The sequence below is a fragment of the Neodiprion virginianus genome, chromosome 3 (genome assembly GCF_021901495.1).
Source record: "Neodiprion virginianus isolate iyNeoVirg1 chromosome 3, iyNeoVirg1.1, whole genome shotgun sequence".
In the NCBI taxonomy this organism is placed as follows: Eukaryota; Metazoa; Arthropoda; class Insecta; order Hymenoptera; family Diprionidae; genus Neodiprion; species Neodiprion virginianus.
The window spans coordinates 28,313,997-28,337,891 of NC_060879.1; the positions used below are offsets into that span (position 1 = coordinate 28,313,997).

A 23,895-nucleotide genomic window follows, 5' to 3' on the forward strand; every position below is an offset into this window, starting at 1 on the left:
CTTCAGGCTACACGCAGGCAATCCTCGCGCATTATTCGTAGATGAGTATGGTGGAAATACACTGATCGAGGAACGTGATTCAACCTGAATAATCAGGTTTGTATGTTGAATTGATACCGAGTGCGCGTGATTTCACTCCGACTGCCCGGAAACGACTGATGCCGCACAGCGTTCAAGAGCGATCTAAGTAAGTTCTCTGAAGGATGGAAGACAACCATCCAACCCCCCCCCCCCCCCCCCGTGAGCCTTTTCCCATGGAGTGGGGGTAGCTGCACCCGCCTGCCTAGCTGTTCTTCTCCCCCCCCCCCCCCCGTGACCCACCGCGCTGTTGGTAGAGCGACAGAGAAAGTGTGAGAATTATCCCCGCATCAACTTCTATCCTTTAGAGAACTCATTCAAATCCGTTTGCGGGACGCTTACGCCGTTGTTTACGGTCTACGTTATACGTTTTTCTATACGGTCTCAACGGCCGGATCAAAACACCAGGTAAACTGCGCGCGATCTAATGTTTACAGGATTCCCATAAACATGCGGTGACTGAAGATAAATAAAGAATGATAGCCTGATGGGACTTTTCTTGGTGGAAAATGGACGAGATAAATTGATCGTCAAGCGGCGTCCTCTGCGTTCTACCTTGCACGGCAACTCAATCCGATGAGCGATCGGTACGTAAAGACGATAACAATCGATGTTACTACCGCTCACCGCGTGTGCCCAAATGATGCAGAGTCGAATATTATTATGCCTATGGAATGACGAACGGGAACAGACTGAAATTTTCATGTAACCCCGTAACTACGCAGTATGCTTTTCAACTACATATGCAAATTCATTTGAGCCCAATTGAGCAATGTTAATCTAACTCCATTAGATGGACAATAATAATGCTATGTAAATAGGTACACGATAAACATACACCTTATCTACTGTTAATGGAATCGGAAACTTTTTTTTGATGCAAACGATAGGAGAGATAGTCGACGACGTTAATTGAAGGATGAAGTTTTATAGCTGCTTCTATCTGTTGTACCTACCTTATGTAATTTGTGTACATATGTTTAATATACATAACTCATGCTGTTGATTGAAGATATATTATATCTTAAGTCACGTTGATACCTTCATTGCGAACACAGATGCAGCTGACATGTAGAAATAATTTTATTAGTATTTAATTGGGTTCGCATGGAATTCTCCATTTAATATACGTGTATTTGGCTTGGAAAAGGCGGGTTCCCTTAGCCTGTCCCTAAACCCTGCCCCAAAATGACGAACTTGGACCAATATTTTTTTACTCAATAATTTGACACGTATTCTGGCTACTTTATTTCACTTGCGTGAATAACTTTTACGAAATATTTATTTGATTTGATCAACGTTCGAAAAGTCAATGATTCTGAATAATTCAGATCAAATGAAGGAAACGTTGCGTTTCTCGAAGCTCGTGAAGAAGAACCGTTACGTCAGTAACAGTCCTATATAGAGAAGATGAAGCGGCCAACTTTTTTCTGCATTCAAGTGTTTAAATTCCTATTTCATATCTATAAATCATCGTTGGGTAAGAATTTTTTTTGAACTTTTACACTTTAGTTCAATTTCTCGTTCAAATTGACCTAACATACAGACAACATTAAACCCTTTTGTTTCACCCAGTTATTAACATGCTTCGATCCCTGTGAGAAGGTTGGGTAAAAGGACAGTCGTCACAAATAGAAAAATCATTCGGAGGCAGTTGTTGATATTTCAATGTAACACTTATAATAATAACAAAGAGTTGCATGTACGATTTTTGGATAATGGATCAATAAAAAATTAACGTACGAATATACACATCATGCACAACAATTATAATTACAACTTAACCATATAAATGGTTGATCGGCTTACTAGCACTCATACTCGTTAGGCAAAGTCGCATGCACATTTATACATGTTGCGTGCAAGGAAGTGGAGGCCAACACGAAGCAATGTTTTCATACTTGCATACTGCGGCCTATGACACGAGATTTTAACAATTAGAATGTGTCATTTTAGATATTAATTTTGAAACCAGTCAAAATATACCACGTATCATAACTTAATTATGTATGTCGAAGTAGACATCCCCTCATCATATTTTCACTACATCCCTTTCGTTCCGCCTCACGAGTAACCTGCGATTGAATACTTTTAAATGAAAGAAAGCAAGGGTATGAACTAGCGGCTGTGACATCTGAATCTATAATTTAGCAGCGTAGAACTTTTCCCAAAACAGCATTCGCTCTTCATGAAAGCCACTTTTAATCTCAAGCCCAGCATCGGGTCCATTGCCGATTTGAAGATATTTTTTACCTGATGCGTACGGTTCCCAGATTATGTTGTCATTCAGAGCTGCAGTGGTCGGTGACCTAAAATCATGTTTTATCGTTGAATATATAGTTATTAATCAAGGAGTGGCGATGCAGTTGACTTCATCTGCTCGTGGCTTAATATTCACCCATTGGTAGCGAAGGATGTCCATAGCTCTACCATTGCATCAACCAGTCTCAAGTCAGTTTTGCTGAATTTAGTTCCTGGCGGTCCGAACATTTCCTTTGGTCCAGGAAGGAGATAAGTCAGTTCGTCACCGTGTGCCGTACCCCAATCCTCTGTGTTACCTCCACTAAATTTGTAGCTGTATCTGAAGGCACCTTTGTAGTCAAAAGTGCATAGGTACACCGGATTCTTGTACGCAGCATGTGTTATGTGCTGCTCAATTTCTTGGTAGACCGGATACGTATACAAGGCGTCAGTTATGAGTTTCGTTAAGTTAATTAGTAGCTGAAAGAAAGACACAGAGAAAAAACAATTTCGTAAGCTTGCGGCAAATATTTCTTTGGCTTCGCAACACCTACCAATTTTCTGTCAGCAGTTGGATCGCTTAAGTTATAGAACGACTTAAGAGCAGCGGTGTAGGCTGCTGTATCAGGTGCCCAAGTGTCATATCTGAATATTCTCAACAAGAAAGAGTCAATGTTGTTTAACAGTTCCTGAGACAGATCTGGATTGTCGTAGTACGCTGAAACCGGGAACAGTACAAGTTGTTTAAAACAATTAATGTATTTCCTAACACATGTAGGGTTCAAATCTGTAACGGAATCACTCGTGCAGAAATTTGACCAGTTTGCCTGGCTTCTAGCTGGAGCCAGATAAGTATTTACTGGCTGGATCGAAGTCGGTAAAGCCGGATCTGATGCTAGTCAGATTTATTCCAGATAAATTGGCCAGAGCAAACTTGTCAAATCTCGACTTGGCATTGGCCAGGTTTTACTTGGAACTTATGCCTAGGGCGAACTATGGATAGCCTGACTTGGCACTGGCCAGATTTATCTGACCCTGACTAAACCTGATACGTTACAAGTACCGAGAGCAGCCAGAGATTTCGATTACTGCCGGCTACTATCGGGTGAGGTTCATGTAGAACGTTACGTTACATTCGTCATCAGAGCCTAATCAGGCAGTAGGCTGCAAGCCTGATCAGGTCCTGATCCCGGTCGGATTGAAGTCTTTACTCGAGCACTGGTGACTTTTCTCGCTAGATATTGGATAGTTTCCTAGCTAACAGCTGCATTGTTTTATGACGAGAACATACAACAAAAATCCATTATCTGTATCGGCTTTCCCAGACTAGAGAACGGCTAATACTACCCTTTTAAGTTCACTAGGCTTCTGATAGCGATGGAAAAACGCTGTCATATGCATATGGTCTAAGATGAAGATGCCAGAAATGGGTGAGTCGGGTATTACATTCGGGAGAGAGCGATACATGCTATTATGTAAGAAGTCATTTCATAATTGTAAGAAAACGTGGACAATACATGTACGTTGCACATGCTATCAGCTGATTGTCATAATGTGCCGCGTAACACGAGCAAGGGGCGAGAATTTGGCACTGAGCAGGTCATCGCTGTTTATGAAAATGTCTATTGTTGTCGTAGTTTTGTTGAATGGATACTTGCCTCCAAGAACAACAATTCCTTCATCCCGAGTTACGAGGGAAACCCAAGGTAAATCATGTTTCTTGCCGGCGGCGAGAAGATTCGCTGGAGTATCCGTAAGCAACGCGCCTTCTACATCAGGCTCGATTACTGGAACCCAGCTCATGAAATCGAACAATTTCATTTCCCTCAGCACTATTTCGGTATCGTACAGATACGATCCATTGAAACTTCTCAGACAGTCAAGAAGAACGGTTGACGTATCGGTTGGACAACCAAGGTATTCGCCCAACTTAGTTACGCGTTCGGCAGCCACCGACCACGGTTCTGGAGCTATTACGGTGACTGCTGTTCCACTATGTGTCATGTACCTGTGAAAGAGTCCTGTAAATAATTGTGCGATTATTCTCCAGGCTGGCAATAATAACAAATTCACTGAAGCGGAAATGAATTTACTATGAACGGAGAGATGCAGCGAAGCCATGAGTTTTGGCTTAACCATGAGCTGCACATCACACGTTTATAACAGAAGAATCATCATGTATCTTGCCGAAATCGGCTGGATCTCCTCACCTTTTGTCAAAGGAGATAACGTTAAAAAATGAACGCTAATGGCGCCTGAACTTCCACCGAAGATTGTGACTTGATCGGGATCACCACCAAAATATTTGATGTTCTCTTGGGTCCATTTCAAAGCCTGAACCATGTCTTTCAGATTATTGTTTCCAGGTGATACTTCGTTACCGGTAGTCAGAAATCCCAGTATTCCGAAACGATAATTCGGAATGAGAAGCACTACGTCCTTGTCAAGGAGGAAGCGTGGACTCCATCGTTCAGGAGTGCTCGTTCCAAATTTGAATTGTCCACCATAAATGTAGACCATCACTGGCAGTAACGTGGAATTTTTGCTCTTGGGAATCTACGAACATGTACCAAAATAATCTCTTTAATTTTTTCATCAACTTTCACACGGGATAAAGTATTGCAATGAGTGTAACAAGTTTAAAAGACTATCTATTGGCATTTTTTAATAATACGCTACCAGGGAAAGCAAGAAACTAAACGTGAACTGCGAACATCACTATTTGCCAGTTACCCTATTATGTTGTTTAATATAACGATTGACGAAACACGAGTCTAGTGTCAGAGCAAAGATTAGATGATTTTTGAACTCAAAACTTTCTTCGATCCTCATACATTCACAATCAGAAATCATTAAAAAAATGGACAGTTATCTTTTTAATTTCAACTGGGTATTTTATGAGTAAGAATACATAAAAAAAAGAACGAAACAAATCACAGCGCCTTCGAAAAAAGTTTCTGATATTTTAATCATATCTAGATTTATTCAATCCTATTTCTCGAATTTCCAGTCATTAATGGAATGTAAAATCGAATAAACGAACCTAAGATCATTTCACTGCTATTTCTCGATTTTTCACATGAACTATTTTCCTCGTGTTTCGTAGTTGAACAAAAATCATACAGTTATCCGACAGATTTCAATTGTTTGCTCTTCAAATACTGTACGGTGTAGATTGGACAGTAATGAGATGAAAAAAGTTAATTACAATGGTTAAGATGGCAAAAAGAAAGTAATGGTAACACTACTTCCAATAAAAAGTGGACAGCGACTTAACGGGATGGCATACCCGTGGCGTATAAATATTGAGATAAAGGCAGTCTTCGTCCCCAAAGAGCTTGTCCTCTCGTTGAATACACGCGTTGGGATTACTGCCAGCGTCAAGAATCCCATTCCAAGGACCAGCTGGTACAGCTTGCTTAAACCTGGATCAGAAGAACCGGGAAACTGGTTTTTGTCGTATCTTCGGTTGGCTGATTAATTTTCCAAATGTTCCAACTGCTAATCATGATGCCAAGGTACCTTTCCTTATCTGACTTCAAACAAGTTTTGACAGCCAAAACGTGATTCGAAAATTTCTTGAAATTCTTTTTCCAAAAGTTTGATTCCAGATGAATCTAGTGATAACGCTGTTTTTATTGATACAACATTTTGATCCCGGAATATTATCGATTAAGAATCCTTAGATTGTAAGAACCGCCAAATTTTTGCCAATGAAAACATGGGAATGCAAAGCCAAACAGTCATTAGAAAAATCAGGAATTTTCACATGTATAACGAAATCCCAAAAGGCATAAAAACGAAGATGATGCGGTTTTGGAGGGTGGTCGACTTGAGCTGGGTCGTCAATTAAACTGTTGATGATTTTTGAGTTGTTTTGAAACAACAGTAATAAAAAAATGTGTATAAGGAAAACTGACGCGCCAAGTAGTGTACAAAAATGTCAAACTATTTTGCCCTCTTCTACTATTTCAGAATGCAAACCGTAATGAAAACTCAAGATAGAAAAAAAATGTCTACTACACTGGAAAGTCATTCGTGTTCCAACTAAACATATTGGTACAATGACTCTGTACGAATGTTTATCATCAGTATCCATAGAATATCTCGATCGAACCTTGATCAATCAATTATAGTTGTTGGGATAGCAGTATCAATATCAGTGGTCGCTGAGTGACCTTGTATAAAAAACAAGCAACTGATGTACAGTTAACCTATAGTAGATTGATGATTGATTGTTTACCGCTTATGCGGAAACTTTTAATTTCTACACTAATTTATTATTGCAAACCTAAGATCCCCAATCGGTGGCTCAGCGAACGGGATTCCCTTGAAGGCGAAGAATCTTCTACCGTGGTGTGTGACCATATTGATACCTCTAAGTGTTCCCTGAGGTATCGTCGTTTCCGGACGCATCCAATCCTCGCCGGCAGGAATCCTTTCATCTTTTGTCGGAGTAATACCGCAGTTCGCAAGACATGTGCTCAGTAAAAGTGCCTCCAACAAGTACGCGGTTGCATTATAACACGAAAGCGAGGCTACCGTTTCGACAAGCATGACTACAGCTTTCGAGTATTCTAATATAACTGGTACTACTTGATGTTCAAAGATTATAATCTGACTTCTTTTTATCTCGTGACATTGAAGTATGCCTTATCATTTCTCAACATCCAAAAAATTGTATAACAGTAGTTGTGAGGTTGTATACATATTTCAGGTCTTTCGATTCATGGTGACAAGGCAAACCTCGACTCGGCAACAGGAATGTTAGTCTGCATCATTCGCGACTACTGCAAATACTTTGAATACTCAAAATTGATAATCAATTACAAACTGATGAATAAGAATTCTCGACCTCTATAATAGATAATCAATTACAGTTATGGCTGCTATTTAATTAAAATTATTTTATTTTTAAAATATCTTTCAAATTAAAAATATCATTTTGCATTTTTTCATCTCAAGTGGATTTGAATAAGTATTTTATATTTTATATTCGAAAGGAGAATATATTCAATCAGCCATTTGTCAAAAGCCTCTGTCGAAATGGATTGACCGTATACTTTATCCGAAATTCCGTAGCCGATATTTGAAAACAATTCTCTCCTATTGAAACATATGGTGATAGAATTTCTAAGGCTTGACTTACCTTTCAACTTGAAGTGAGTGTCTTAAGCGATGCATCCATCATTGCGTTTGAATCTATTTCCAGTGACCGTGAGTAAAGAGCGTGTGATTGTGATAAGTAAACAGTGTTTACGATACCTTTTTAATAGCGACTGTTACTTATTATGGATCCAGCGATAATTTTCAAAACTAGAGTTCTCATTTCATTGATATAACAGCTGTTCGTAAAATAGAATATTCGTTTACCATTTTCATTCGCAACAGAATATAACATAAACATGCAGTTGCTTACCCGAAAAAATAATGCACGTACAAAACAAAAGTACATGTAACCGGGTATATCTCAATTATTAGAAAAATGTGAGTATTTACACGATGCGTGTCATTTCACATTATGTAATTCATTTTAAATACTAATGTTAAATTCTTAATTTCAGATGGAATTAAAAGCATTTTCATTTGTCCAATAGAATAACATTTTGAGAAGAATTTTCTATGAGTCATGAAATGCTGCGCGTTGTTACTATAATGTCACAAAATTCATACAAGAGAACAGTAGCCATGATCGGCAATGTTTGGTGAAAACGGTGTAACGAAAACTCAGTGCAACGTGCTGCCCGAACAAAATTCATATTTTATGTACCCTAAAGCTTATTTAGGATCAAGTTCTAAATTCTAACAAACACGTATTACTAATACCAGTAACACTTTTTTTACGCATAAGTTCAGCTTTTTATAAAATTGTTGCTCACTGTAAATTGAATTCTTGAAAACGATCGATGCAGATTTTCAGTACCACAAATAAGCATCCGGGGGCATAGGTTGATAATTCATTGAAACAGATAAAATAACAACGAACGTTGTATGTACAACCTATGGGTGATGGATTAATGAAAAATTAACTACGAATATGCATTATGTAATACGATCGATGCGTTACAATTATCAGATATTAGAAGTAAATTCTATACATGACATTCTTAGATAAGTATACCTTCAGTTTCCCCAAGGTGTAAATTACAACAAAATATTTTGAAGCAAGAAATGCGGATTCTGACTAGGAACTGTAGTTCAAACTAAATTTACTTTCTGCCAGCATAGAAATTTTCCCAAAACTGCATTCGCTCTTCGTGAAAACCACTTTTAACCTGAATTCCAGGATCGCTGTCATTACCGATCTGAAGATATTTTTCGTCTGATGAGAATGGTTCCCAAATTGCGTTGTCATTGAGAGCTGCAGTAGTCGGCAACCTGAGAATGTGTTGCATAGTCAAATATAGTCGATACACAAGCGGTTGTGACGTGATGTCTTTTATCAAGTCGTAGCCTGATACTCACCCATTGGTAGCAAACGATGTCCATAGCTCGACCATAGCGTCGACCACTTTCAAATCAGTCTCAGTATATTCAGAGCCTGGTGGCGCAAATATTTCCTTTGATCCAGGAAGGAGGTAAATCAGCTCGTCTCCGTGCGACGCGCCCCAATTCTCGGTGTTACCATCACTAAACTTATAGCTATAACTGAAAGTGCCTCGGTAGTCAAAAGTGCAAAGGTATGCGGGACTCTTGTAAGCAGGGTTGTTTACATATTGCTTGACTTCTTTGTGAATAGGGTAGATGAACATGCCATCGGTGATGATGCGAGTCACATTGAGCATTAGCTGAAAACAACATCAATCACAACTTAATTGATGGACCTTGAACTTTGATCGTCAGTTGTTCCAGTTCTTACCAATTTTCTGTCTGCAGTTAGATCGTTCAAGTAGCGAGACTTTAGAGCAGCAGTTTGGGCATCGACATCAGCTGACCAAACGTCATATCTCAAGATGTTGACTAAGTGAGAGTCAACGTTGTCTAAAAATTGCTGGAACAACTCTGGCCTATTATAGTACACTGAAATGAAGAACAAGTGCAAGTTTCAGAAAGAATCATTTACTGAGAAAAAATGACTACTGATAAAAATTCTTGAAATATCCAGGGTCTTCTGTGTAACCTGAGATTTGTGTGTGATATAGACGTGAGGGGGGTTCTTATTCGTGGCTGGAAAGAATTTTTTATCATTCGCCCCCCAGATCGCCTCCAAATATTTCAAAAACAATGGCCTAATTGTTTCAGATTTTCATCTCAGCTCTAATCACTATCTGTCCATATGTGGGCAGATTTACCCCATTCAAAATACACGTGTTTCAGCCACCTTCTTTGTACACCTTCTCAATCTGACTTTTGGTCATTTTTAGTTTCTTTCAGTCACTTTTAAGTAGATTGAGAGGGTGTGCGGTTCGTCTAGATTACCTGGTACGGTGACGTGAATTTTTTGTCAGATAATAGCGTCAATGCCCATTAAAAACTCTCGATCATAAATTTTCTTTAACATTATTAATCTTACAATAAAACATTTACTGTGAATATGACCAAACCACGTGTATTTTAAATAGGGCAATCCACCCCTTCACAGGCAGGTGTTGAAGTTCGAACAAATATTTGAAAAAATTAGTGAATTGTTTTTGAATTGTTTGGAGCCGATTTGTGGGGTGAATGATGAAAATATCGTTCAAGCCCTGAATAAGGATCGCCTTGAGAGACAACCATAGAAATTATTGTAGCTTCACGTTGTTCCGCCCATACTTGCCTGCACTCATAACAATTCCTTCTTCCTCAGTTACAAGGGTCACCCACGGTAAATCATGCTTTTTTCCATTGGCAATGATATTCTCTGGTCTATCCGTAATCAATGCACCTTCTAAGTTAGGTTCTACAACGGGAGCCCACGCAAGATATCCGGCCACTTTCATTTCTTTCAATATCACCTCTGTATCGTACAAGTATGATGCATTGAAAGTCCTCAGGCAATTAACAAGGGTGGTTGACGTGTCGGTTGGACAACCAAGGTATTCGCCCAACTTAGTTGCTCGTCTCGCGGCCGCTGAATATGGTTCAGGCGCATGAGGCGAGGTTCCCGGCGCACTGTGTGTCATGTATTGGTGGAAGAGCCCTGTAAAGAATGTGCGTCTATTCGTCAAGCCAAAATCCCACCTATTTAATGTCTATTTAGTGAGAATAAATAAACAAATTCAATGCCATTATGGATTTTTCTCACAATTAAAATACACCATAGGTATATTTTGATACAACCAAGCAACTCTGCTCACCTTTGGTTAAAGGAGATACAGTTAAAAGGTGAACGCTAACGGAGCCTGAACTTCCACCGAAGATAGTCACTTGATTTGGATCACCACCGAAATACTTGATGTTTCGTTGGGTCCATCTCAAAGCTTCAACTATATCTTTGAGCAAATTATTTCCCGGCGATACTTCGTCGCCGGTACTCAAAAATCCAAGTATTCCGTAACGATAGCTAGGAACTACGAGAACCACGTCCTTATTAAGAAGAAATTGTGGACTCCATCGCTCAGGATTGTTCGTTCCAAACCTGAATTGTCCACCATAGATGAAGACCATCACTGGCAGTAACGTAGCATTTTGGCTACTAGGGAGCTATGCGATAGAAATGGTAAAAACGAATTATTTGCTTTTTCATTTGAGAATTCGTTAATGTAAGTCGACCGTAGACCGTGATTCTGAATAATCACCGTGCACGGGTCTTATTCAATTATTCATGTTATGAATTAATATAAGAAATGATAGCAAAGCAAATAGGTGCACTAACAATAAACTATAAACTATGTATCATAAAGAGACAACACTTGTTTTTTACACTTCAATCACTGATTTCTTCTATACGTCTATCGCAATGTTGCAGGCTGACAGCATAAACATGCATTTCTGAACCCACGTCCAAACTTGAGTATATTGCGCGCAAAAATGCTCTAGTCTGTACGCAGCCTAAGGAGTTAGGTACAGCGAGGAGATACCAAGATCGATGGACGAAAACTTCATGACTTCGATTTTTGGTAATGTTGCACAGCAGTCTGACTCATTGTAAGCAAAAAAGAAATTGATATCAGAAGTTTGAGAGCGTGAGAGTATTTTCCGTTTAGATTTAAATTTTTAATTTTTCTAGCGATCACCGAACAAAAATGTTCATGAACAGATTCAAATGATTAAGGATCTGTTTAATTCTCGAGATCAACTTTCACGATGTAACCACAGAAATTTTTATCCAATAAGAAATACTAAAAATATGCCATATTTTATGTCCAGTTGTGTGAAAATTGGTATATTGCGTTGCAAGTGCGGAAAGTGGGCGATTTATATATTTTTATTTATGTAAGATATCACCCGCACATTTGACACATGCTATATTCTTCAGACACCAGTGAATGCAAGTTTGGTTTGTGAAGCAATGACGGTACCACTGACGTAAGAAAAGTCCATCAACTGCAGGGTAGAGTACGAATCAAAACAAAGCCGAATAATAAAACTAATTATTCATTTCCCGAATAAGTTTGGCAGTACTCGAATCCTATGTAAAATTAACAGAGCTGTACTTGTTTACTCATCGATCAGACGATAGTGTAAGCACTATGGTGTTCCAATACTGAAATCAAGTCAATTTCAATATGTTTGTACTTTCGATTGAAATTTTTTTAATCTCCTGGTACGGCTAGTACTCAACATAAAGAGTTTCAAATGAATTATATTTATTTATAAAATAAATAAATAAAACCACTGCTTTTTCAAGATATCCAAATATATTCAACACGATTGCGTTATACCTGCGGCGTATAGACATTGAGATAGAGGCAGTCCTCATCCCCCATCATCTCGTATTCGCGTTGAATACATGCATTGCGAACATGGCCAGCATCCAGAGTTCCGTTCCAAGGACCCGCTGGTACAGCTTGTTTAAACCTGGATTGGAATGCAACTAGGGATTAATGTTTACTTATGTTTATAACGATTAAACTCTTAATGACAGGTGGTTTTCAGATCAACTTAAGGCTGGAGAATTCCGCTGATTGTTTGACGTACATTCTGAATATATTATTCGCTCGGGTATATTCAATTGTGTATTTCAGTGCCAGGAATTGCGATCAATGCAGATCAAGTCAAAGAACATCCGTCGAGAGCTATTACTGGCTGAATCCATTTCAAATCATGCAGGTCAGCGGAGGTCATATTCCATAATTGCTCGTAACTGAAGTATGTTCTTCCTCGCTCAAAATAAGCTGATACGTATATTTGGTCATCAACCAAATAAATTTCCACGCCCGGTAACAACTTTTCAAGACTATAAGGTAAACATGGGTTTGTCTGACATTTAACGTAGAATTTCAAAAATGTGACCGCCAATTTCGGAATTTGGAGCTTTGCTAAAAACTCTTTGCTTGGGATACGTAAAATCTCCCACTCTGTCAATTCAGATATCAAAATCTAAAAAATTTGCAAAATTGCCAAAAATATAGCGATTTGAAGAAAAAAAAAGTTTTTTTTTTTTAAATTTAGTATGTTTCGTTAGGGAGTATACACTATATACCCTATGAACGGCAATATCGATTTATTATTATTTTTCGAGATATTGATTTTTATAATTATTTTCATTTGGCGGCCGTATTTACGTGATTAGATACGCTCTTGAGTAGTATTAAGAATAAGAAGGCCTCCTCCATTGAATATAATTCAATTCTTCATTACTCTGCAGATGCAAATTCCTTAAATTATACGTTAAATATTATAAAAAACCCATATTTACCTTAAAATCTTAAAAAATCGTTATTACACGTGAAAAATTTATTTGGTAATAATAAAATATATGTGTCCGCTTATTTTGGGCAAAGAAGAAACTTCAGTTACGAGTAATTATTGAATATGATGTCCGCTGGCCTGCATAATTTCAGATGGATTCAGCCTACTGTTGGTCTACCGAACTCCAAAAACAATTGAGATGTGTAAAACCAAAGTACCCAAACGTGGGCAGAACGATGGTTGAGCAGGTATGGATGCTTGATTTCTTATCTGGTAATACATTGTCTTAATAAGAGAAAAAATTCTTACCGATAAAAATTTATGCTATCGTAAGGTCACGAACAAAAATTAAGAACTGCCATATACGTCCTCCGATTATTTATTTTTTTTTTTTTTAATGCATCGTATGAGCACAGATGAGGAAAAAATGCTCACCGCATTGAAAACTCGTGTTGATGCAAATTACTTGTACATATGTGTATCCGTGGAATACATCATAAACCAAAACTCGACCAATCAATCGCATCATCATCATGAATACCAGTTTCAGTTTTCTACCTACACCGTATATTATCGTGTGTAAAAAGTATAAATAAGTTGTTCACTGCATACATATTAAACTCCGCCTGTACGGCTATAGATAACTTATCACTTCGAATTACTTCTACGAACCTAAGATCTCCAACCGGTGGCTCAGCAAACGGGATTCCCATGAAGGCAGAGAATCTTCTGCCAAGGTGTGTGCCCATATATATACCTCTGAGTCTTCCTTGAGGTATCGTCGTTTTCGGACGCGTCCAATCCTCGCAAGCGGGAATCACCCCATTTTTTGTTGGATTATTACCACAGTTCGTCAGACAAGTGCTGAGTAAAAGAGCCTCTAACAGGTAGGCGGTTGCATTATAACTGCACGAGAGCGAGGCTATCGTACCTACTGCCATGATTACTGTTTGCCACTGAGTGACGGTCGCTAAAGAGCCCAGCCTGAGTTATTTTATCTTGCGAGAAGAAAATATGTCTCGTCACGATTAAATACAATATAGTGTAGTAACAAGGCCTTGAACGAAATCCCCAATGTGATTCCAAGATACGCGCATGAGAACCCACCTTTGTACAATTGGTCGAATCAAAATAGATAGTACCCGTCTTATCCCTAAAACGATATAGACCCGTGCAAATTTGCGCCAGCAAAAATTTCAACACGTTGTCATTTCTCTTGGAATTACTTTTGAAAGTTTTTCCTGCGTATACACCACGCATTTATACATATGTTTATTTGCCTCCGAGTTGCCAAGTGAGCCACTTGAGATGTTTTACAATTCGCACTAGTGTACCGTTTGAGGGTTTAAATCTATGGTAAATTTAGATCTCTTAATTTATAATGTAGGCTATAGTATCTCGGTATATGCAGATAATTGCTATTCAGAATAATTAAAATGTACAATACTGGAAGTTCAGAGATTCAAAGGTTGACAGTCACTGAATTACTGAAAGCGTGGGGCCAATCATTAGGATCGTATTATGTGTGCCAGTGGTCATATTTCGAAATTTCAATTTTTTGAATCAGACCGCCAATTACCGATAGTTAATATTTATTAGAAATAATTTTTTCCAAAAGTAGCTACTTGCAAAATTACGGTAACTATATATGGGGCATTTTACGTGTAATCGATCTGACCGAAAACACTGACTCTCTCAGAACTGTTTAATGATTTATGAAATCTCCCTAAGTTGTCAAGAAAATGGGTAATTTACGATTAATTTTTACTGATCTACAAAATAGTCAGCTAATGAAGTAAACGTACGACAGACGATTGCTACATGTTCTGACACAACATAGTCATTGCGATTGGTGACTCAAAGCGGTTCAAGTGACCTCAACCGATATCAGTATCATGTAAACATTGGATTGCACAGTACCACTGATTCACGTAACCGGCTTGTGTTTGACTGAATTTAAATAACGAAAATATGTTGCACTGCTGACCCATATGACAGGTGAAGATTCTGACGTGTGAGTCTTGTACTAAACCCAGGCCACTTGGAACGATCACTTGCATGGCTAGATCTTAATATTTTTCGAATATTTCATTATTCTTCTAAGCATTGCTATTTTTAAAACAAAGGAGGTGCCTAGGGATCCGAACGAGAGACTGTTGGATATATTCTCCCAAAAACGCGAAAGAATCAGTAACCAGAGTATCGAAAATTGTAGTAGTTGATGGATATTTGGTAAGCAAAAAAATTCGAAGAACGATGTTTTGACATGATTGAACAATATGAACTATTGTTTGAATACTTTTACCACAAAAATATCCAAAATATTAACATTGGAACGTCCGGACGTGATTTCTGAAAAACTTCGATTTACTGGGATTTGGCATATTTCCGTGAGATTGGATATACATGGCGATTAATTCACGAGTTGGATTCACACCCTTTTTTCACGTTACACCGACACGGCCGTTGATAAATTGATAATTAGTATTTCTTATCACAGATCGAAAATGTGGGAAAACAGGTTTACGTACTACATGGATTACAGTATAACGCTTCGTGATACGCAAACTACATTAATAAACATTTCCCTACAAGGTCGTCATGTTCTGCACTTCTATCTGCGGGGCGAAGAATTCAGTACATGACATTGGCACTGAATCTAATCTGAACAATTATCTACTAGTACAGCCGACACTTAGTCGCACAACCTTGAAATTGTGTTCACGCTCACGTGCTAATATTGAGATTTTGAATTATTTTCTTTGAATAGAAACGTACAAACAATAATTTGCATCGTTGAATTATGCCGAAATCACTGTTTCTCAAGTGTTCTTCTTGTTTGCCGAAAACCCATCAAATCTTATAATTTTCGATACAACGGGTTACTGATATTGTCACATATTTTGGAGATTATTTCCAACAATTTCTCGTCTAGATTTCTTGGTACCTTATTTATTTGAAACAAGTCTCAATTGTGAAAACAATGAAGACATGTTCCAAAAATATTGAGCTTTCGCGAAGTTGATCTTCGTAACACATAGTATTTTTGAAAAAAATCAGCAACCTTTTCACTTCGTTATTTCACAGAGCTGATTTGAGGCGCGTCAGCCCCCCTTAATATTGCACCCATTCTCCTTATGCCTGCACTTAGTAATTTGCTATGGTATTAATCGTGTCACCCAATGCTAACAGTACTCACCACCATCCGCGTAAGAGAACACCATCGAGTGTTATACGTCGAATTTTCTGACTGACTGGCTGTGCACTGCCGGCACTAACTGACGGAAATCCGCTTGGCATCAGTCTTCCAGATTTTCGACAAAGAGCGCGCTGTAAATTTGACTAATCGTTTCATTATTTTAATAATCTAAATACGTTTAAGCTTATTTCAGATCAAATTCAAAAATTTAACAAACATGTATTACTGACATGGTAATACTTTTTTCCGGACACAAATTCCAAAACTTTTTATAAAATCGTTGCTCACTATAGTTGAAAACGATCGAAGCATACTTTTAATGCTACAAATAGACATCCCAGGGCACAGGTTGATATTACTCAATGAAACACTGACAATGATACCGAACGTTATATATACGACATGGGGGTGGTAGATCAATAAAAAATCTACTGCTAATACGCATTATGTGACAATATTATCATTATCAGGTATTCAAACTAAATTCTGTACATTGCATTCTAAGATAGGCATCAAACATTTATTCCTACATCCCCTTCACTTTCCCCGACGGGTAAGTCACAACAAACTATTTTGAAACAAAGAATACGAATTCTGATGAGGGGCCGCAGTTCGAACTGAATCTACTTTGTAGCAGCGAAGAAATTGTCCCAAAACTGCATTCGCTCTTCGTGAAAACCACTTTTAAGCTGAATTCCAGGATCGCTGCCGTTACCGATCTGAAGATATTTTTCGTCTGATGAAAATGGTTCCCAAATCGCGTTGTCATTGAGAGCTGCAGTAGTCGGCAACCTGAGAATGTGTTGTATAGTCAAATATAGTTGATACACTACGTGACGTGACTAGGGTTGTGACGTGGTGTCTTTTATCAAGTCGTGGCCTGATACTCACCCATTGGTAGCAAACGATGTCCATAGCTCCACCACAGCGTCGATCACTTTTATGTCAGTCTCAGTGTACTCAGAGCCCGGTGGCCCAAACGTTTCCCGTGGTCCAGGAATGAGGTAAAGCAGCTCGTCTCCGTGCGCCGCGCCCCAATTCTCCGTGTTACCATTACTGAGCGGATAGCTATGGCTGAAAGTGCCTCGGTAGTCAAAAGTGCAAAGGTATGCGGGACTCTTGTAAGCAAAGTTGTTCGCACGTTGTTTGACCTCGTTGTAATTAAAGTATGTAAACTCGTAATCGGTTATGATGTCAGTCAAATTGTGTAGTAGCTGAAAGCAACATCAATCATACCTTATCTGATAAAATTTGAACTTTGATCGTCAGTTGTTCCAGTTCTCACCAATTTTCTGTCTGCAGTTAGATCGTTCAAGTAACGAGACTTGAGAGCAGCAGTTTGGGCATCTACATCGGCTGACCAAACGTCGTGTCTCAAGACGCTGATTAGGTAAGAGTCAATGTTGTCTAAAACTTGCTGGAACAAGTCCGGCCTATCATAGTACACTGGAATGAAGAACAAGTGCAAGTTTAAAAAAAATTATTCGCCAAGAAAAAATGACTACCGATAAAGTTTCTTCAAATATGCAGAGCCTGGTATGTTACCTGACATCTCTGTGCGATATATACACCTATAGGAATATTCGTGATTTCACGTTGATTCACCCATACTTGCCTGCAGTTACAACAATTCCTTCTTCCTTAGTTACAAGGGCCACCCACGGCAAATCATGCTGTTCTCCATTGGCAATGATATTCGCTGGAGTATCCGTAAAAAGTGCACCTTCTACGTCAGGTTCGACTACAGGATACCAAACAGTAGGCCTGGCCGTCCTTACATCCCTCAACAGCACGTCTGTTTCGTACAAATATGACCCATTGAAAGTCCTGAGACAGTTAACAAGGGTGGTTGACGTGTTGGTTGGACAACCAAGGTATTCGCCCAACTTCATGGCACGCGTGGCGGCCACCGTATACGGTTCAGGAACAGGAGGATAGAGTTGTGGTGTACTGTGTGTCATGAATTGGTGAAAGAGTCCTGAAAAAAGTGTGCTGTTATTCGTCAAGTTGAAATGCCGAGTATTTAATATCTATTTAGTGAAAACTAATTCAATGCCATTGTTGAACTCTCTTACAATTAAAAGTATCAGCTTCGCTGTAGTAACAATAACTCGGGCACATTCACCACTGGAAGATGATGATTGAATACCATAGGTTTATTTCAATTCAAGTAAGCAACTCTGCTCACCTTTTGTTAAAGGAGATAAGGTCAAAAGGCGAACGCAGGCGGCGCCTGAACTTCCACCGAAGAGCGTTACTTTATTTGGATCACCACCGAAATACTTGATGTTTCGTTGGGTCCATCTCAAAGCTTCAGCTATATCTTTAAGTAAATTATTCCCCGGCGATACTTCGTCGCCGGTACTCAAAAATCCGAGTATCCCGAAACGATGGTTAGGAACTACGAGAACCACGTCCTTATTAAGAAGAAATCCTGGACTCCATCGGTCAGGAGTACTCCTTCCAAACTTGAATTGTCCACCATAGACGAAGACCATCACTGGCAGTAACGTAGCATTTTGGCTACTAGGGAGCTTTGCGATAGAAATGGTAAAAAAGTAATTACTCGCTTTTTCATTCTAGAATTCATTAATGTAATCCGACCGTAGACCGTGATTCTAAATAATCACCGTGTACCCGTCTCATTCAATTCTTCATGTTATGAATTAAGAAATGATAGCAAAGTAAGTAGGTGCACCAAGAATGAAGTAGAAACTATGTATCATGCCGAGAGAACACTTGTTTTTTGCACTTCATCTACTGACTTCTTCTATACGTCTATCGCAATGTTGCAGGCTGACAGCAATAAACATGCATTTCTGGACCCACGTCCAAACTTGAGTATATTGCACGCAAAAATGCTCTAGTCTGTACGCAGCCTAAGGAGCTGGGAACAGCGAGGAGAAACCAAGATCGATGGACGAAAACTGCATGACTTCGATTATTGGTAGTGTTCTACAACAGTTTGATTCATTACGTGCAAACAAGGAGATGATATCAGAGATTCGAACTGCGTAGAAAATTTCCCAATGAGATCTAAAGTTTCAGTTTCTGTAGCGTTGTCCGAACCAAAATATTTGAAGTACGATAAAGAGCTGGAGGTATCATTGAAAAAATTCAAACGATTACGGATCTGTTTATTTCTGGAAATCAACCTCCACGATGTAATCAGAGAAATTTCTTATTTAATCTAAAGCACTAAAAATATGCTGTATTTCGTACCCAGCTGTGTGACAATTAGTATATTGCGTTGCTAGTGCGGAAAGTGGGCGATTTCTGATGAATAAGCGTGCGCTGTAATCACACGAATCAGATATCGCCACTGATGTAAATGAAATTGCCCATCCGCGCGTCCGACACACGCTATAATCTTCAAACATCTGTGAGCGAAAGTTTGATTTCTGAAGCAATGAAGATGCCACTGACATGAAACAAGTCTACCAACAAATGGGTGGGTACGAATCAAAACAAAGCTGAACAGTTAAATCGATTCTACATTGTCTCAATTTGATTGGCAGTATTGAAATCGTATGTAAAATGAACAGTTAAACTTGTGTGCTGTTGGATCAGACGATAGCCTAAACTGGTGTTTCACTACTGAAAACAGATGAATCTCAAAATGTTTGTACTTTCAATTGAAAATCCTTGAATCTCTTGATACGACTAGTACAGTTCTCGAGATAGAAAATTTGAAACGATGATGGTAAAACTATAACTTCTTCCAGGTATCAAAATATAGTCAACACGATTGCGATATACCTGCGGCGTATAGACATTGAGATAGAGGCAGTCTTCATCCCCTATGAGCTTTTTCTCGTTCTGAATACATGCGTTAGGCATGCGGCTGGCATCTAGAGTCCCGTTCCAAGGACCCGGCGGTACGGCTTGTTTAAACCTGGATTGGAATAATGGAAGAAATTAATGTTTCCGTATTTTTGGGACGATTAAACTCCCAATGATAGGTGATTCTTCGGCCAGCATGTGGCTAGATAATTCCGCCAATTCTTCGCCGTAGATTTTGAACATGTTATTCTGTCGAGTACATTCAATTATGTATTTTAGTGTTACGAGTTGTGATCAATGCAGATCGATCCAAAGAAAATCTGTCGAGAGCTGATATTACCGATGGTTTAGCGGACTCTCGAAGCAATCGAGATGTGTAAAAGCAAAGTACGTAAATCTAGGCAAAACAATGTGGTTTCAGTACGTATCTACGGATCCTTGATTGTTTATTTGGTTGGTCAATATCTTCTTGCTGAGAAAAAAAATCTTATCAATAAAGTGAGGTCGTTTTACCCTCCCGAGCTCATACCATGCATTTTGAACAGCAAAAAAATGCACGGTATGAGCTCGGGAGGGTGAGAAGTCCTCACTGCATTATCAACTCGTGTTGATGTATATTAACTGCTTGTATCTTCGGATGATACGAACCAAAGTTTGCCCAATCAATTACATTATTATCACAAGTACCGGTATCAGTTTACTATGGATACCGTATATTACTACTGTAAGTAATAGCGTGGTTCCTAACGTGCCAGACTTCGGAAGGGGAGGACTTGAGTTCAAATTTCCAGCTTGTCGGTGAGATCCTGAGCGATAGCTCGCAGAAATTGTAACACAGCTAACGTCGTTCAGGCTCCGAATCGGCGAGTCGAGGTTTGAACTCAGTCCGGGTGTCCGGGCAACGTTTTCTGTACCACCTATGCAGCAATAGATGACTTGTAACTCTGAATTACTCCTACAAACCTGAGATCTCCAATCGGTGGCTCGGCAAACGGAACTCCAATGAAGGCAGAGAATTTTCTGCCAATGTGTGTGACCATATTTATACCTCTGAGTCTTCCTTGAGGTATCGTCGTTTCCGGACGCATCCAATCCTCGCCAGCAGGAATGTCCCCATTTTCAATTGGAATAACACCAAAGATTGTCAGGAAAGCGATTAGCAAAAGAGCCACCAGCACACACGCGGCTGCTATACAACAGCACGAGCGCGAGCCAACTTTACATACAAACATGATCACTTGCTGTCACTAAGTGATGCTCGCCAAAGAGACCAGCCTGAGTTATTTTATCTTGCGAGAAGAAAAGATGTCTTTTCATAATTAGAGACAATGTAGTTTGGTAACAACGCCTTGAGTTTAATTCACAAAAAAATCTCAATTTATAATGCGGACGGGAATTAAATCCTCCTTGTCTAGCGGTCCTATAAAACTGAGTGTATATACAAATAATATAATTCATGTTTTGTTATGAGGTAGTGTGGTGAGATTGGATTCACATGTGAGATAACAGAATAATAAAGCCGAGCAGCGCCGGTTCGAAGGCCGTTTTTGATGCGTGTAAAGTAATAAAAAGCCGCCCCCATGTAAGTGCACACATGGAACAATCAAATATTTAAATCCCGCAATTCATCACTCAAGTTAGGTATATGATAATCAAAGGTACAAATGTCTGATAAAAACAAGAGGATTTCACATTAACACGAACAGAATACGTAATTCTGGCGTAGTTATAATCATGTGAGCCTTCTTGAATTCAAAACTGTGACGTTCTGAATGACTCCGTCAAGATCTGGTTCATTAGCAACATCGGTTTCAATCGACATGCTGTTTGATTAGACGTGAAAATTTATAACACCCAGTACCAAAACGGGCGGGAACTCTGTATTCAGTGTTTCCAAGCAAAATTAAAGCTGCTACTATCAAAATTACATAGTTAAATTGTGCTTGATCCCTTCGTGCTCACAGTGGTGTTCTGCGTAATAAATATTACTCATAATTGGATTACTTCTTACATTGTTTTTTTGGTGGAAATTATTATGCAGTTCGAACATCTTATTACGTAGTCTTGTTTGCGCTGTGAGTTTTGATTAGCAACAGATAATTCATTAGAACGATTGATAGTGTGTGAGCAGAATTACTTCTTGATTAGTTTGTACTGACGAACAAAATAGTCGGATGATGAAGTACACGTACGAGAAACGATAGCTTTATGCTCTGACACAATAGAGTCATCGCGATTGGTGGATCAAAGCCGTTCGAGTGACTTCGATCAATTTCCGGATCATGTGTACATCGGATTGCATAGTACTGCTAATCCACGTAACGGGGTTGTGATTGAGTGAATCAAAGCAACGAAAATGTGTTGCACCGCTGACCCATGCTACGGGTTCGGTGTCTGACGCTTGAGTCTTCCACTAAACACAGTACCCAGGCTACTTGAAACGATCACTTGCATGGCTAGATCTTAACATTTTTCGAATATTTCATTATTCTTCTGAGCATTGCTATTTTTGAAATGAAGAAGGTGCCTAGGAATCCGACCGAGAGACTGTTCGATATATTCTCCCAAAAACGCGAAAGAATCAGTAACCAGAGTATCGAAAATTGTAGTAGTTGACGGATATTTGGTAAGCAAAAAAATTCGAGAAACGGTGTTTTGTCATGATTTAACAATATGAACTATTGTTTGAATACTTTTACCACAAAAATATCCAAAATATTATAATTGCAACGTCCGGGCGTGATTTCTGAAGAACTTCGATTGACTGGGATTTGGCATATTTCCGTGAAATTGGATACACATGGCGATTAATTCACCTGTTGGACTCACACCCTTTTTTTACGTTATACCAACGCGGCCGTTGATGAATTGATACTTGGTACTTCTTCTCATAGATCGAAAATGTGAGAAAACAGATTTACGTACTACGTAGATTACAGTATAACGCTTCGTGATACGCAAACTACATAAATAAACATTTCCCTACAAGATCGTCATGTTCTGCACTTCTATCTGCGGGGCGAAGAATTCAGTACATGACATTGGCACTGAATCTAATCTGAACAATTATCTACTAGTACAGCCGACACTTAGTCGAACAAACTTGAAATTGTGTTCACGCTCACGTGCTAATATTGAGGTTTTGAATTATTTTTTGTCAATAAAAACGTACAAACAATAGTTTACATCGTTAAATTATGCCCAAAACACTGTTTCTCGAGTGTTCTTCTTCTTTGCCAAAAACCCATCAAATCTTATAATTTTCGATACAACGGGTTACTGATATTATCACATATTTTGGAGACTATTTCCAAGAATCTCTCGTCTAGATTTCTTGGTACCATATTTATTTGAAACAAGTCTCAATTGTGAAAACAATGAAGACATGTTCCAAAAATATTGAGCTTTCGCGAATTTGATCTTCAAAACACGTAGTATTTTTGAAAAAAATCAGCAACCTTTTCACTTCGTTATTTCACAGAGCTGATTTGAGGCGCGTCAGCCCCCCTTAACATTGCACCCATTTTCCTTATGCCTGCACTTAGTAATTTACTATGGTATTAATCGTGTCACCCAATGCTAACAGTACTCACCACCATCCGCGTAAGAGAACAGCATCGAGTGTTATACGTCAAATTTTCCGACTGACTCACCGTGCACTACCGGCACTAACTGACGGAAATCCGCTTGGCATCAGTCTTCCAGATTTTCGACAGAGAGCGCGCTGTAAATTTGACTAATCATTTCATTATTTCAATATTCTAAGTACGTTTAAGCTTATTTCAAATCAAATTCACAAATTTAACATACCCGTATTACTG

The 23,895-nt window shown here is 38.9% G+C and overlaps 3 protein-coding genes across 3 annotated transcripts; all 3 read right to left on the reverse strand.

The window, feature by feature from the left end:
* Positions 1-1,721: 1,721 nt before the first annotated feature.
* LOC124300616 (esterase E4-like) lies at positions 1,722-7,131 on the reverse strand. The gene is made up of 7 exons (XM_046754899.1): positions 6,611-7,131; positions 5,609-5,744; positions 4,530-4,875; positions 3,978-4,340; positions 2,874-3,037; positions 2,477-2,799; positions 1,722-2,387 (listed from the first exon to the last, which is right to left on the reverse strand). The coding sequence occupies exons 1-7, from the start codon at positions 6,874-6,876 to the stop codon at positions 2,219-2,221; spliced, it is 1,767 nt and encodes a 588-aa protein (XP_046610855.1). The 5' UTR covers positions 6,877-7,131; the 3' UTR covers positions 1,722-2,218.
* A 1,228-nt stretch (positions 7,132-8,359) lies between these two features.
* Positions 8,360-23,846, reverse strand: LOC124299743 (esterase E4-like). The gene is made up of 8 exons (XM_046753077.1): positions 23,668-23,846; positions 13,765-14,062; positions 12,123-12,258; positions 10,596-10,941; positions 10,076-10,438; positions 9,179-9,339; positions 8,785-9,107; positions 8,360-8,697 (listed from the first exon to the last, which is right to left on the reverse strand). Exons 1-8 carry the CDS (start codon positions 23,690-23,692, stop codon positions 8,529-8,531), a joined length of 1,821 nt encoding a protein of 606 aa, XP_046609033.1. The 5' UTR covers positions 23,693-23,846; the 3' UTR covers positions 8,360-8,528.
* On the reverse strand, positions 16,365-21,416 carry LOC124299748 (esterase FE4-like). The gene is made up of 7 exons (XM_046753084.1): positions 21,038-21,416; positions 20,051-20,186; positions 18,480-18,825; positions 17,907-18,269; positions 17,577-17,737; positions 17,183-17,505; positions 16,365-17,083 (listed from the first exon to the last, which is right to left on the reverse strand). Exons 1-7 carry the CDS (start codon positions 21,304-21,306, stop codon positions 16,915-16,917), a joined length of 1,767 nt encoding a protein of 588 aa, XP_046609040.1. The 5' UTR covers positions 21,307-21,416; the 3' UTR covers positions 16,365-16,914.
* Positions 23,847-23,895: the final 49 nt, after the last annotated feature.

Coding starts and splice junctions, on each gene's coding strand:
- LOC124299748 (XM_046753084.1), bottom strand. CDS start 21,306: ATGTTTGTATGTAAAGTTGGCTCGCGCTCGTGCTGTTGTATAGCAGCC. Junction 18,826..20,050: donor TCAATGTCTATACGCCGCAG/GTATATCGCAAT, acceptor TCTATCGCAAAG/CTCCCTAGTAGCCAAAATGC. Junction 17,506..17,576: donor TAACTGCAGACAGAAAATTG/GTGAGAACTGGA, acceptor TGTTGCTTTCAG/CTACTACACAATTTGACTGA.
- LOC124300616 (XM_046754899.1), bottom strand. CDS start 6,876: ATGCTTGTCGAAACGGTAGCCTCGCTTTCGTGTTATAATGCAACCGCG. Junction 4,876..5,608: donor TCAATATTTATACGCCACGG/GTATGCCATCCC, acceptor ACATGTTCGTAG/ATTCCCAAGAGCAAAAATTC. Junction 2,800..2,873: donor CAACTGCTGACAGAAAATTG/GTAGGTGTTGCG, acceptor TCTTTCTTTCAG/CTACTAATTAACTTAACGAA.
- LOC124299743 (XM_046753077.1), bottom strand. CDS start 23,692: ATGCTGTTCTCTTACGCGGATGGTG. Junction 14,063..23,667: donor GTTCTCTTACGCGGATGGTG/GTGAGTACTGTT, acceptor TGGGCTCTTTAG/CGACCGTCACTCAGTGGCAA. Junction 9,340..10,075: donor AGGAATTGTTATGAGTGCAG/GCAAGTATGGGC, acceptor TCTTCATTTCAG/TGTACTATAATAGGCCAGAG.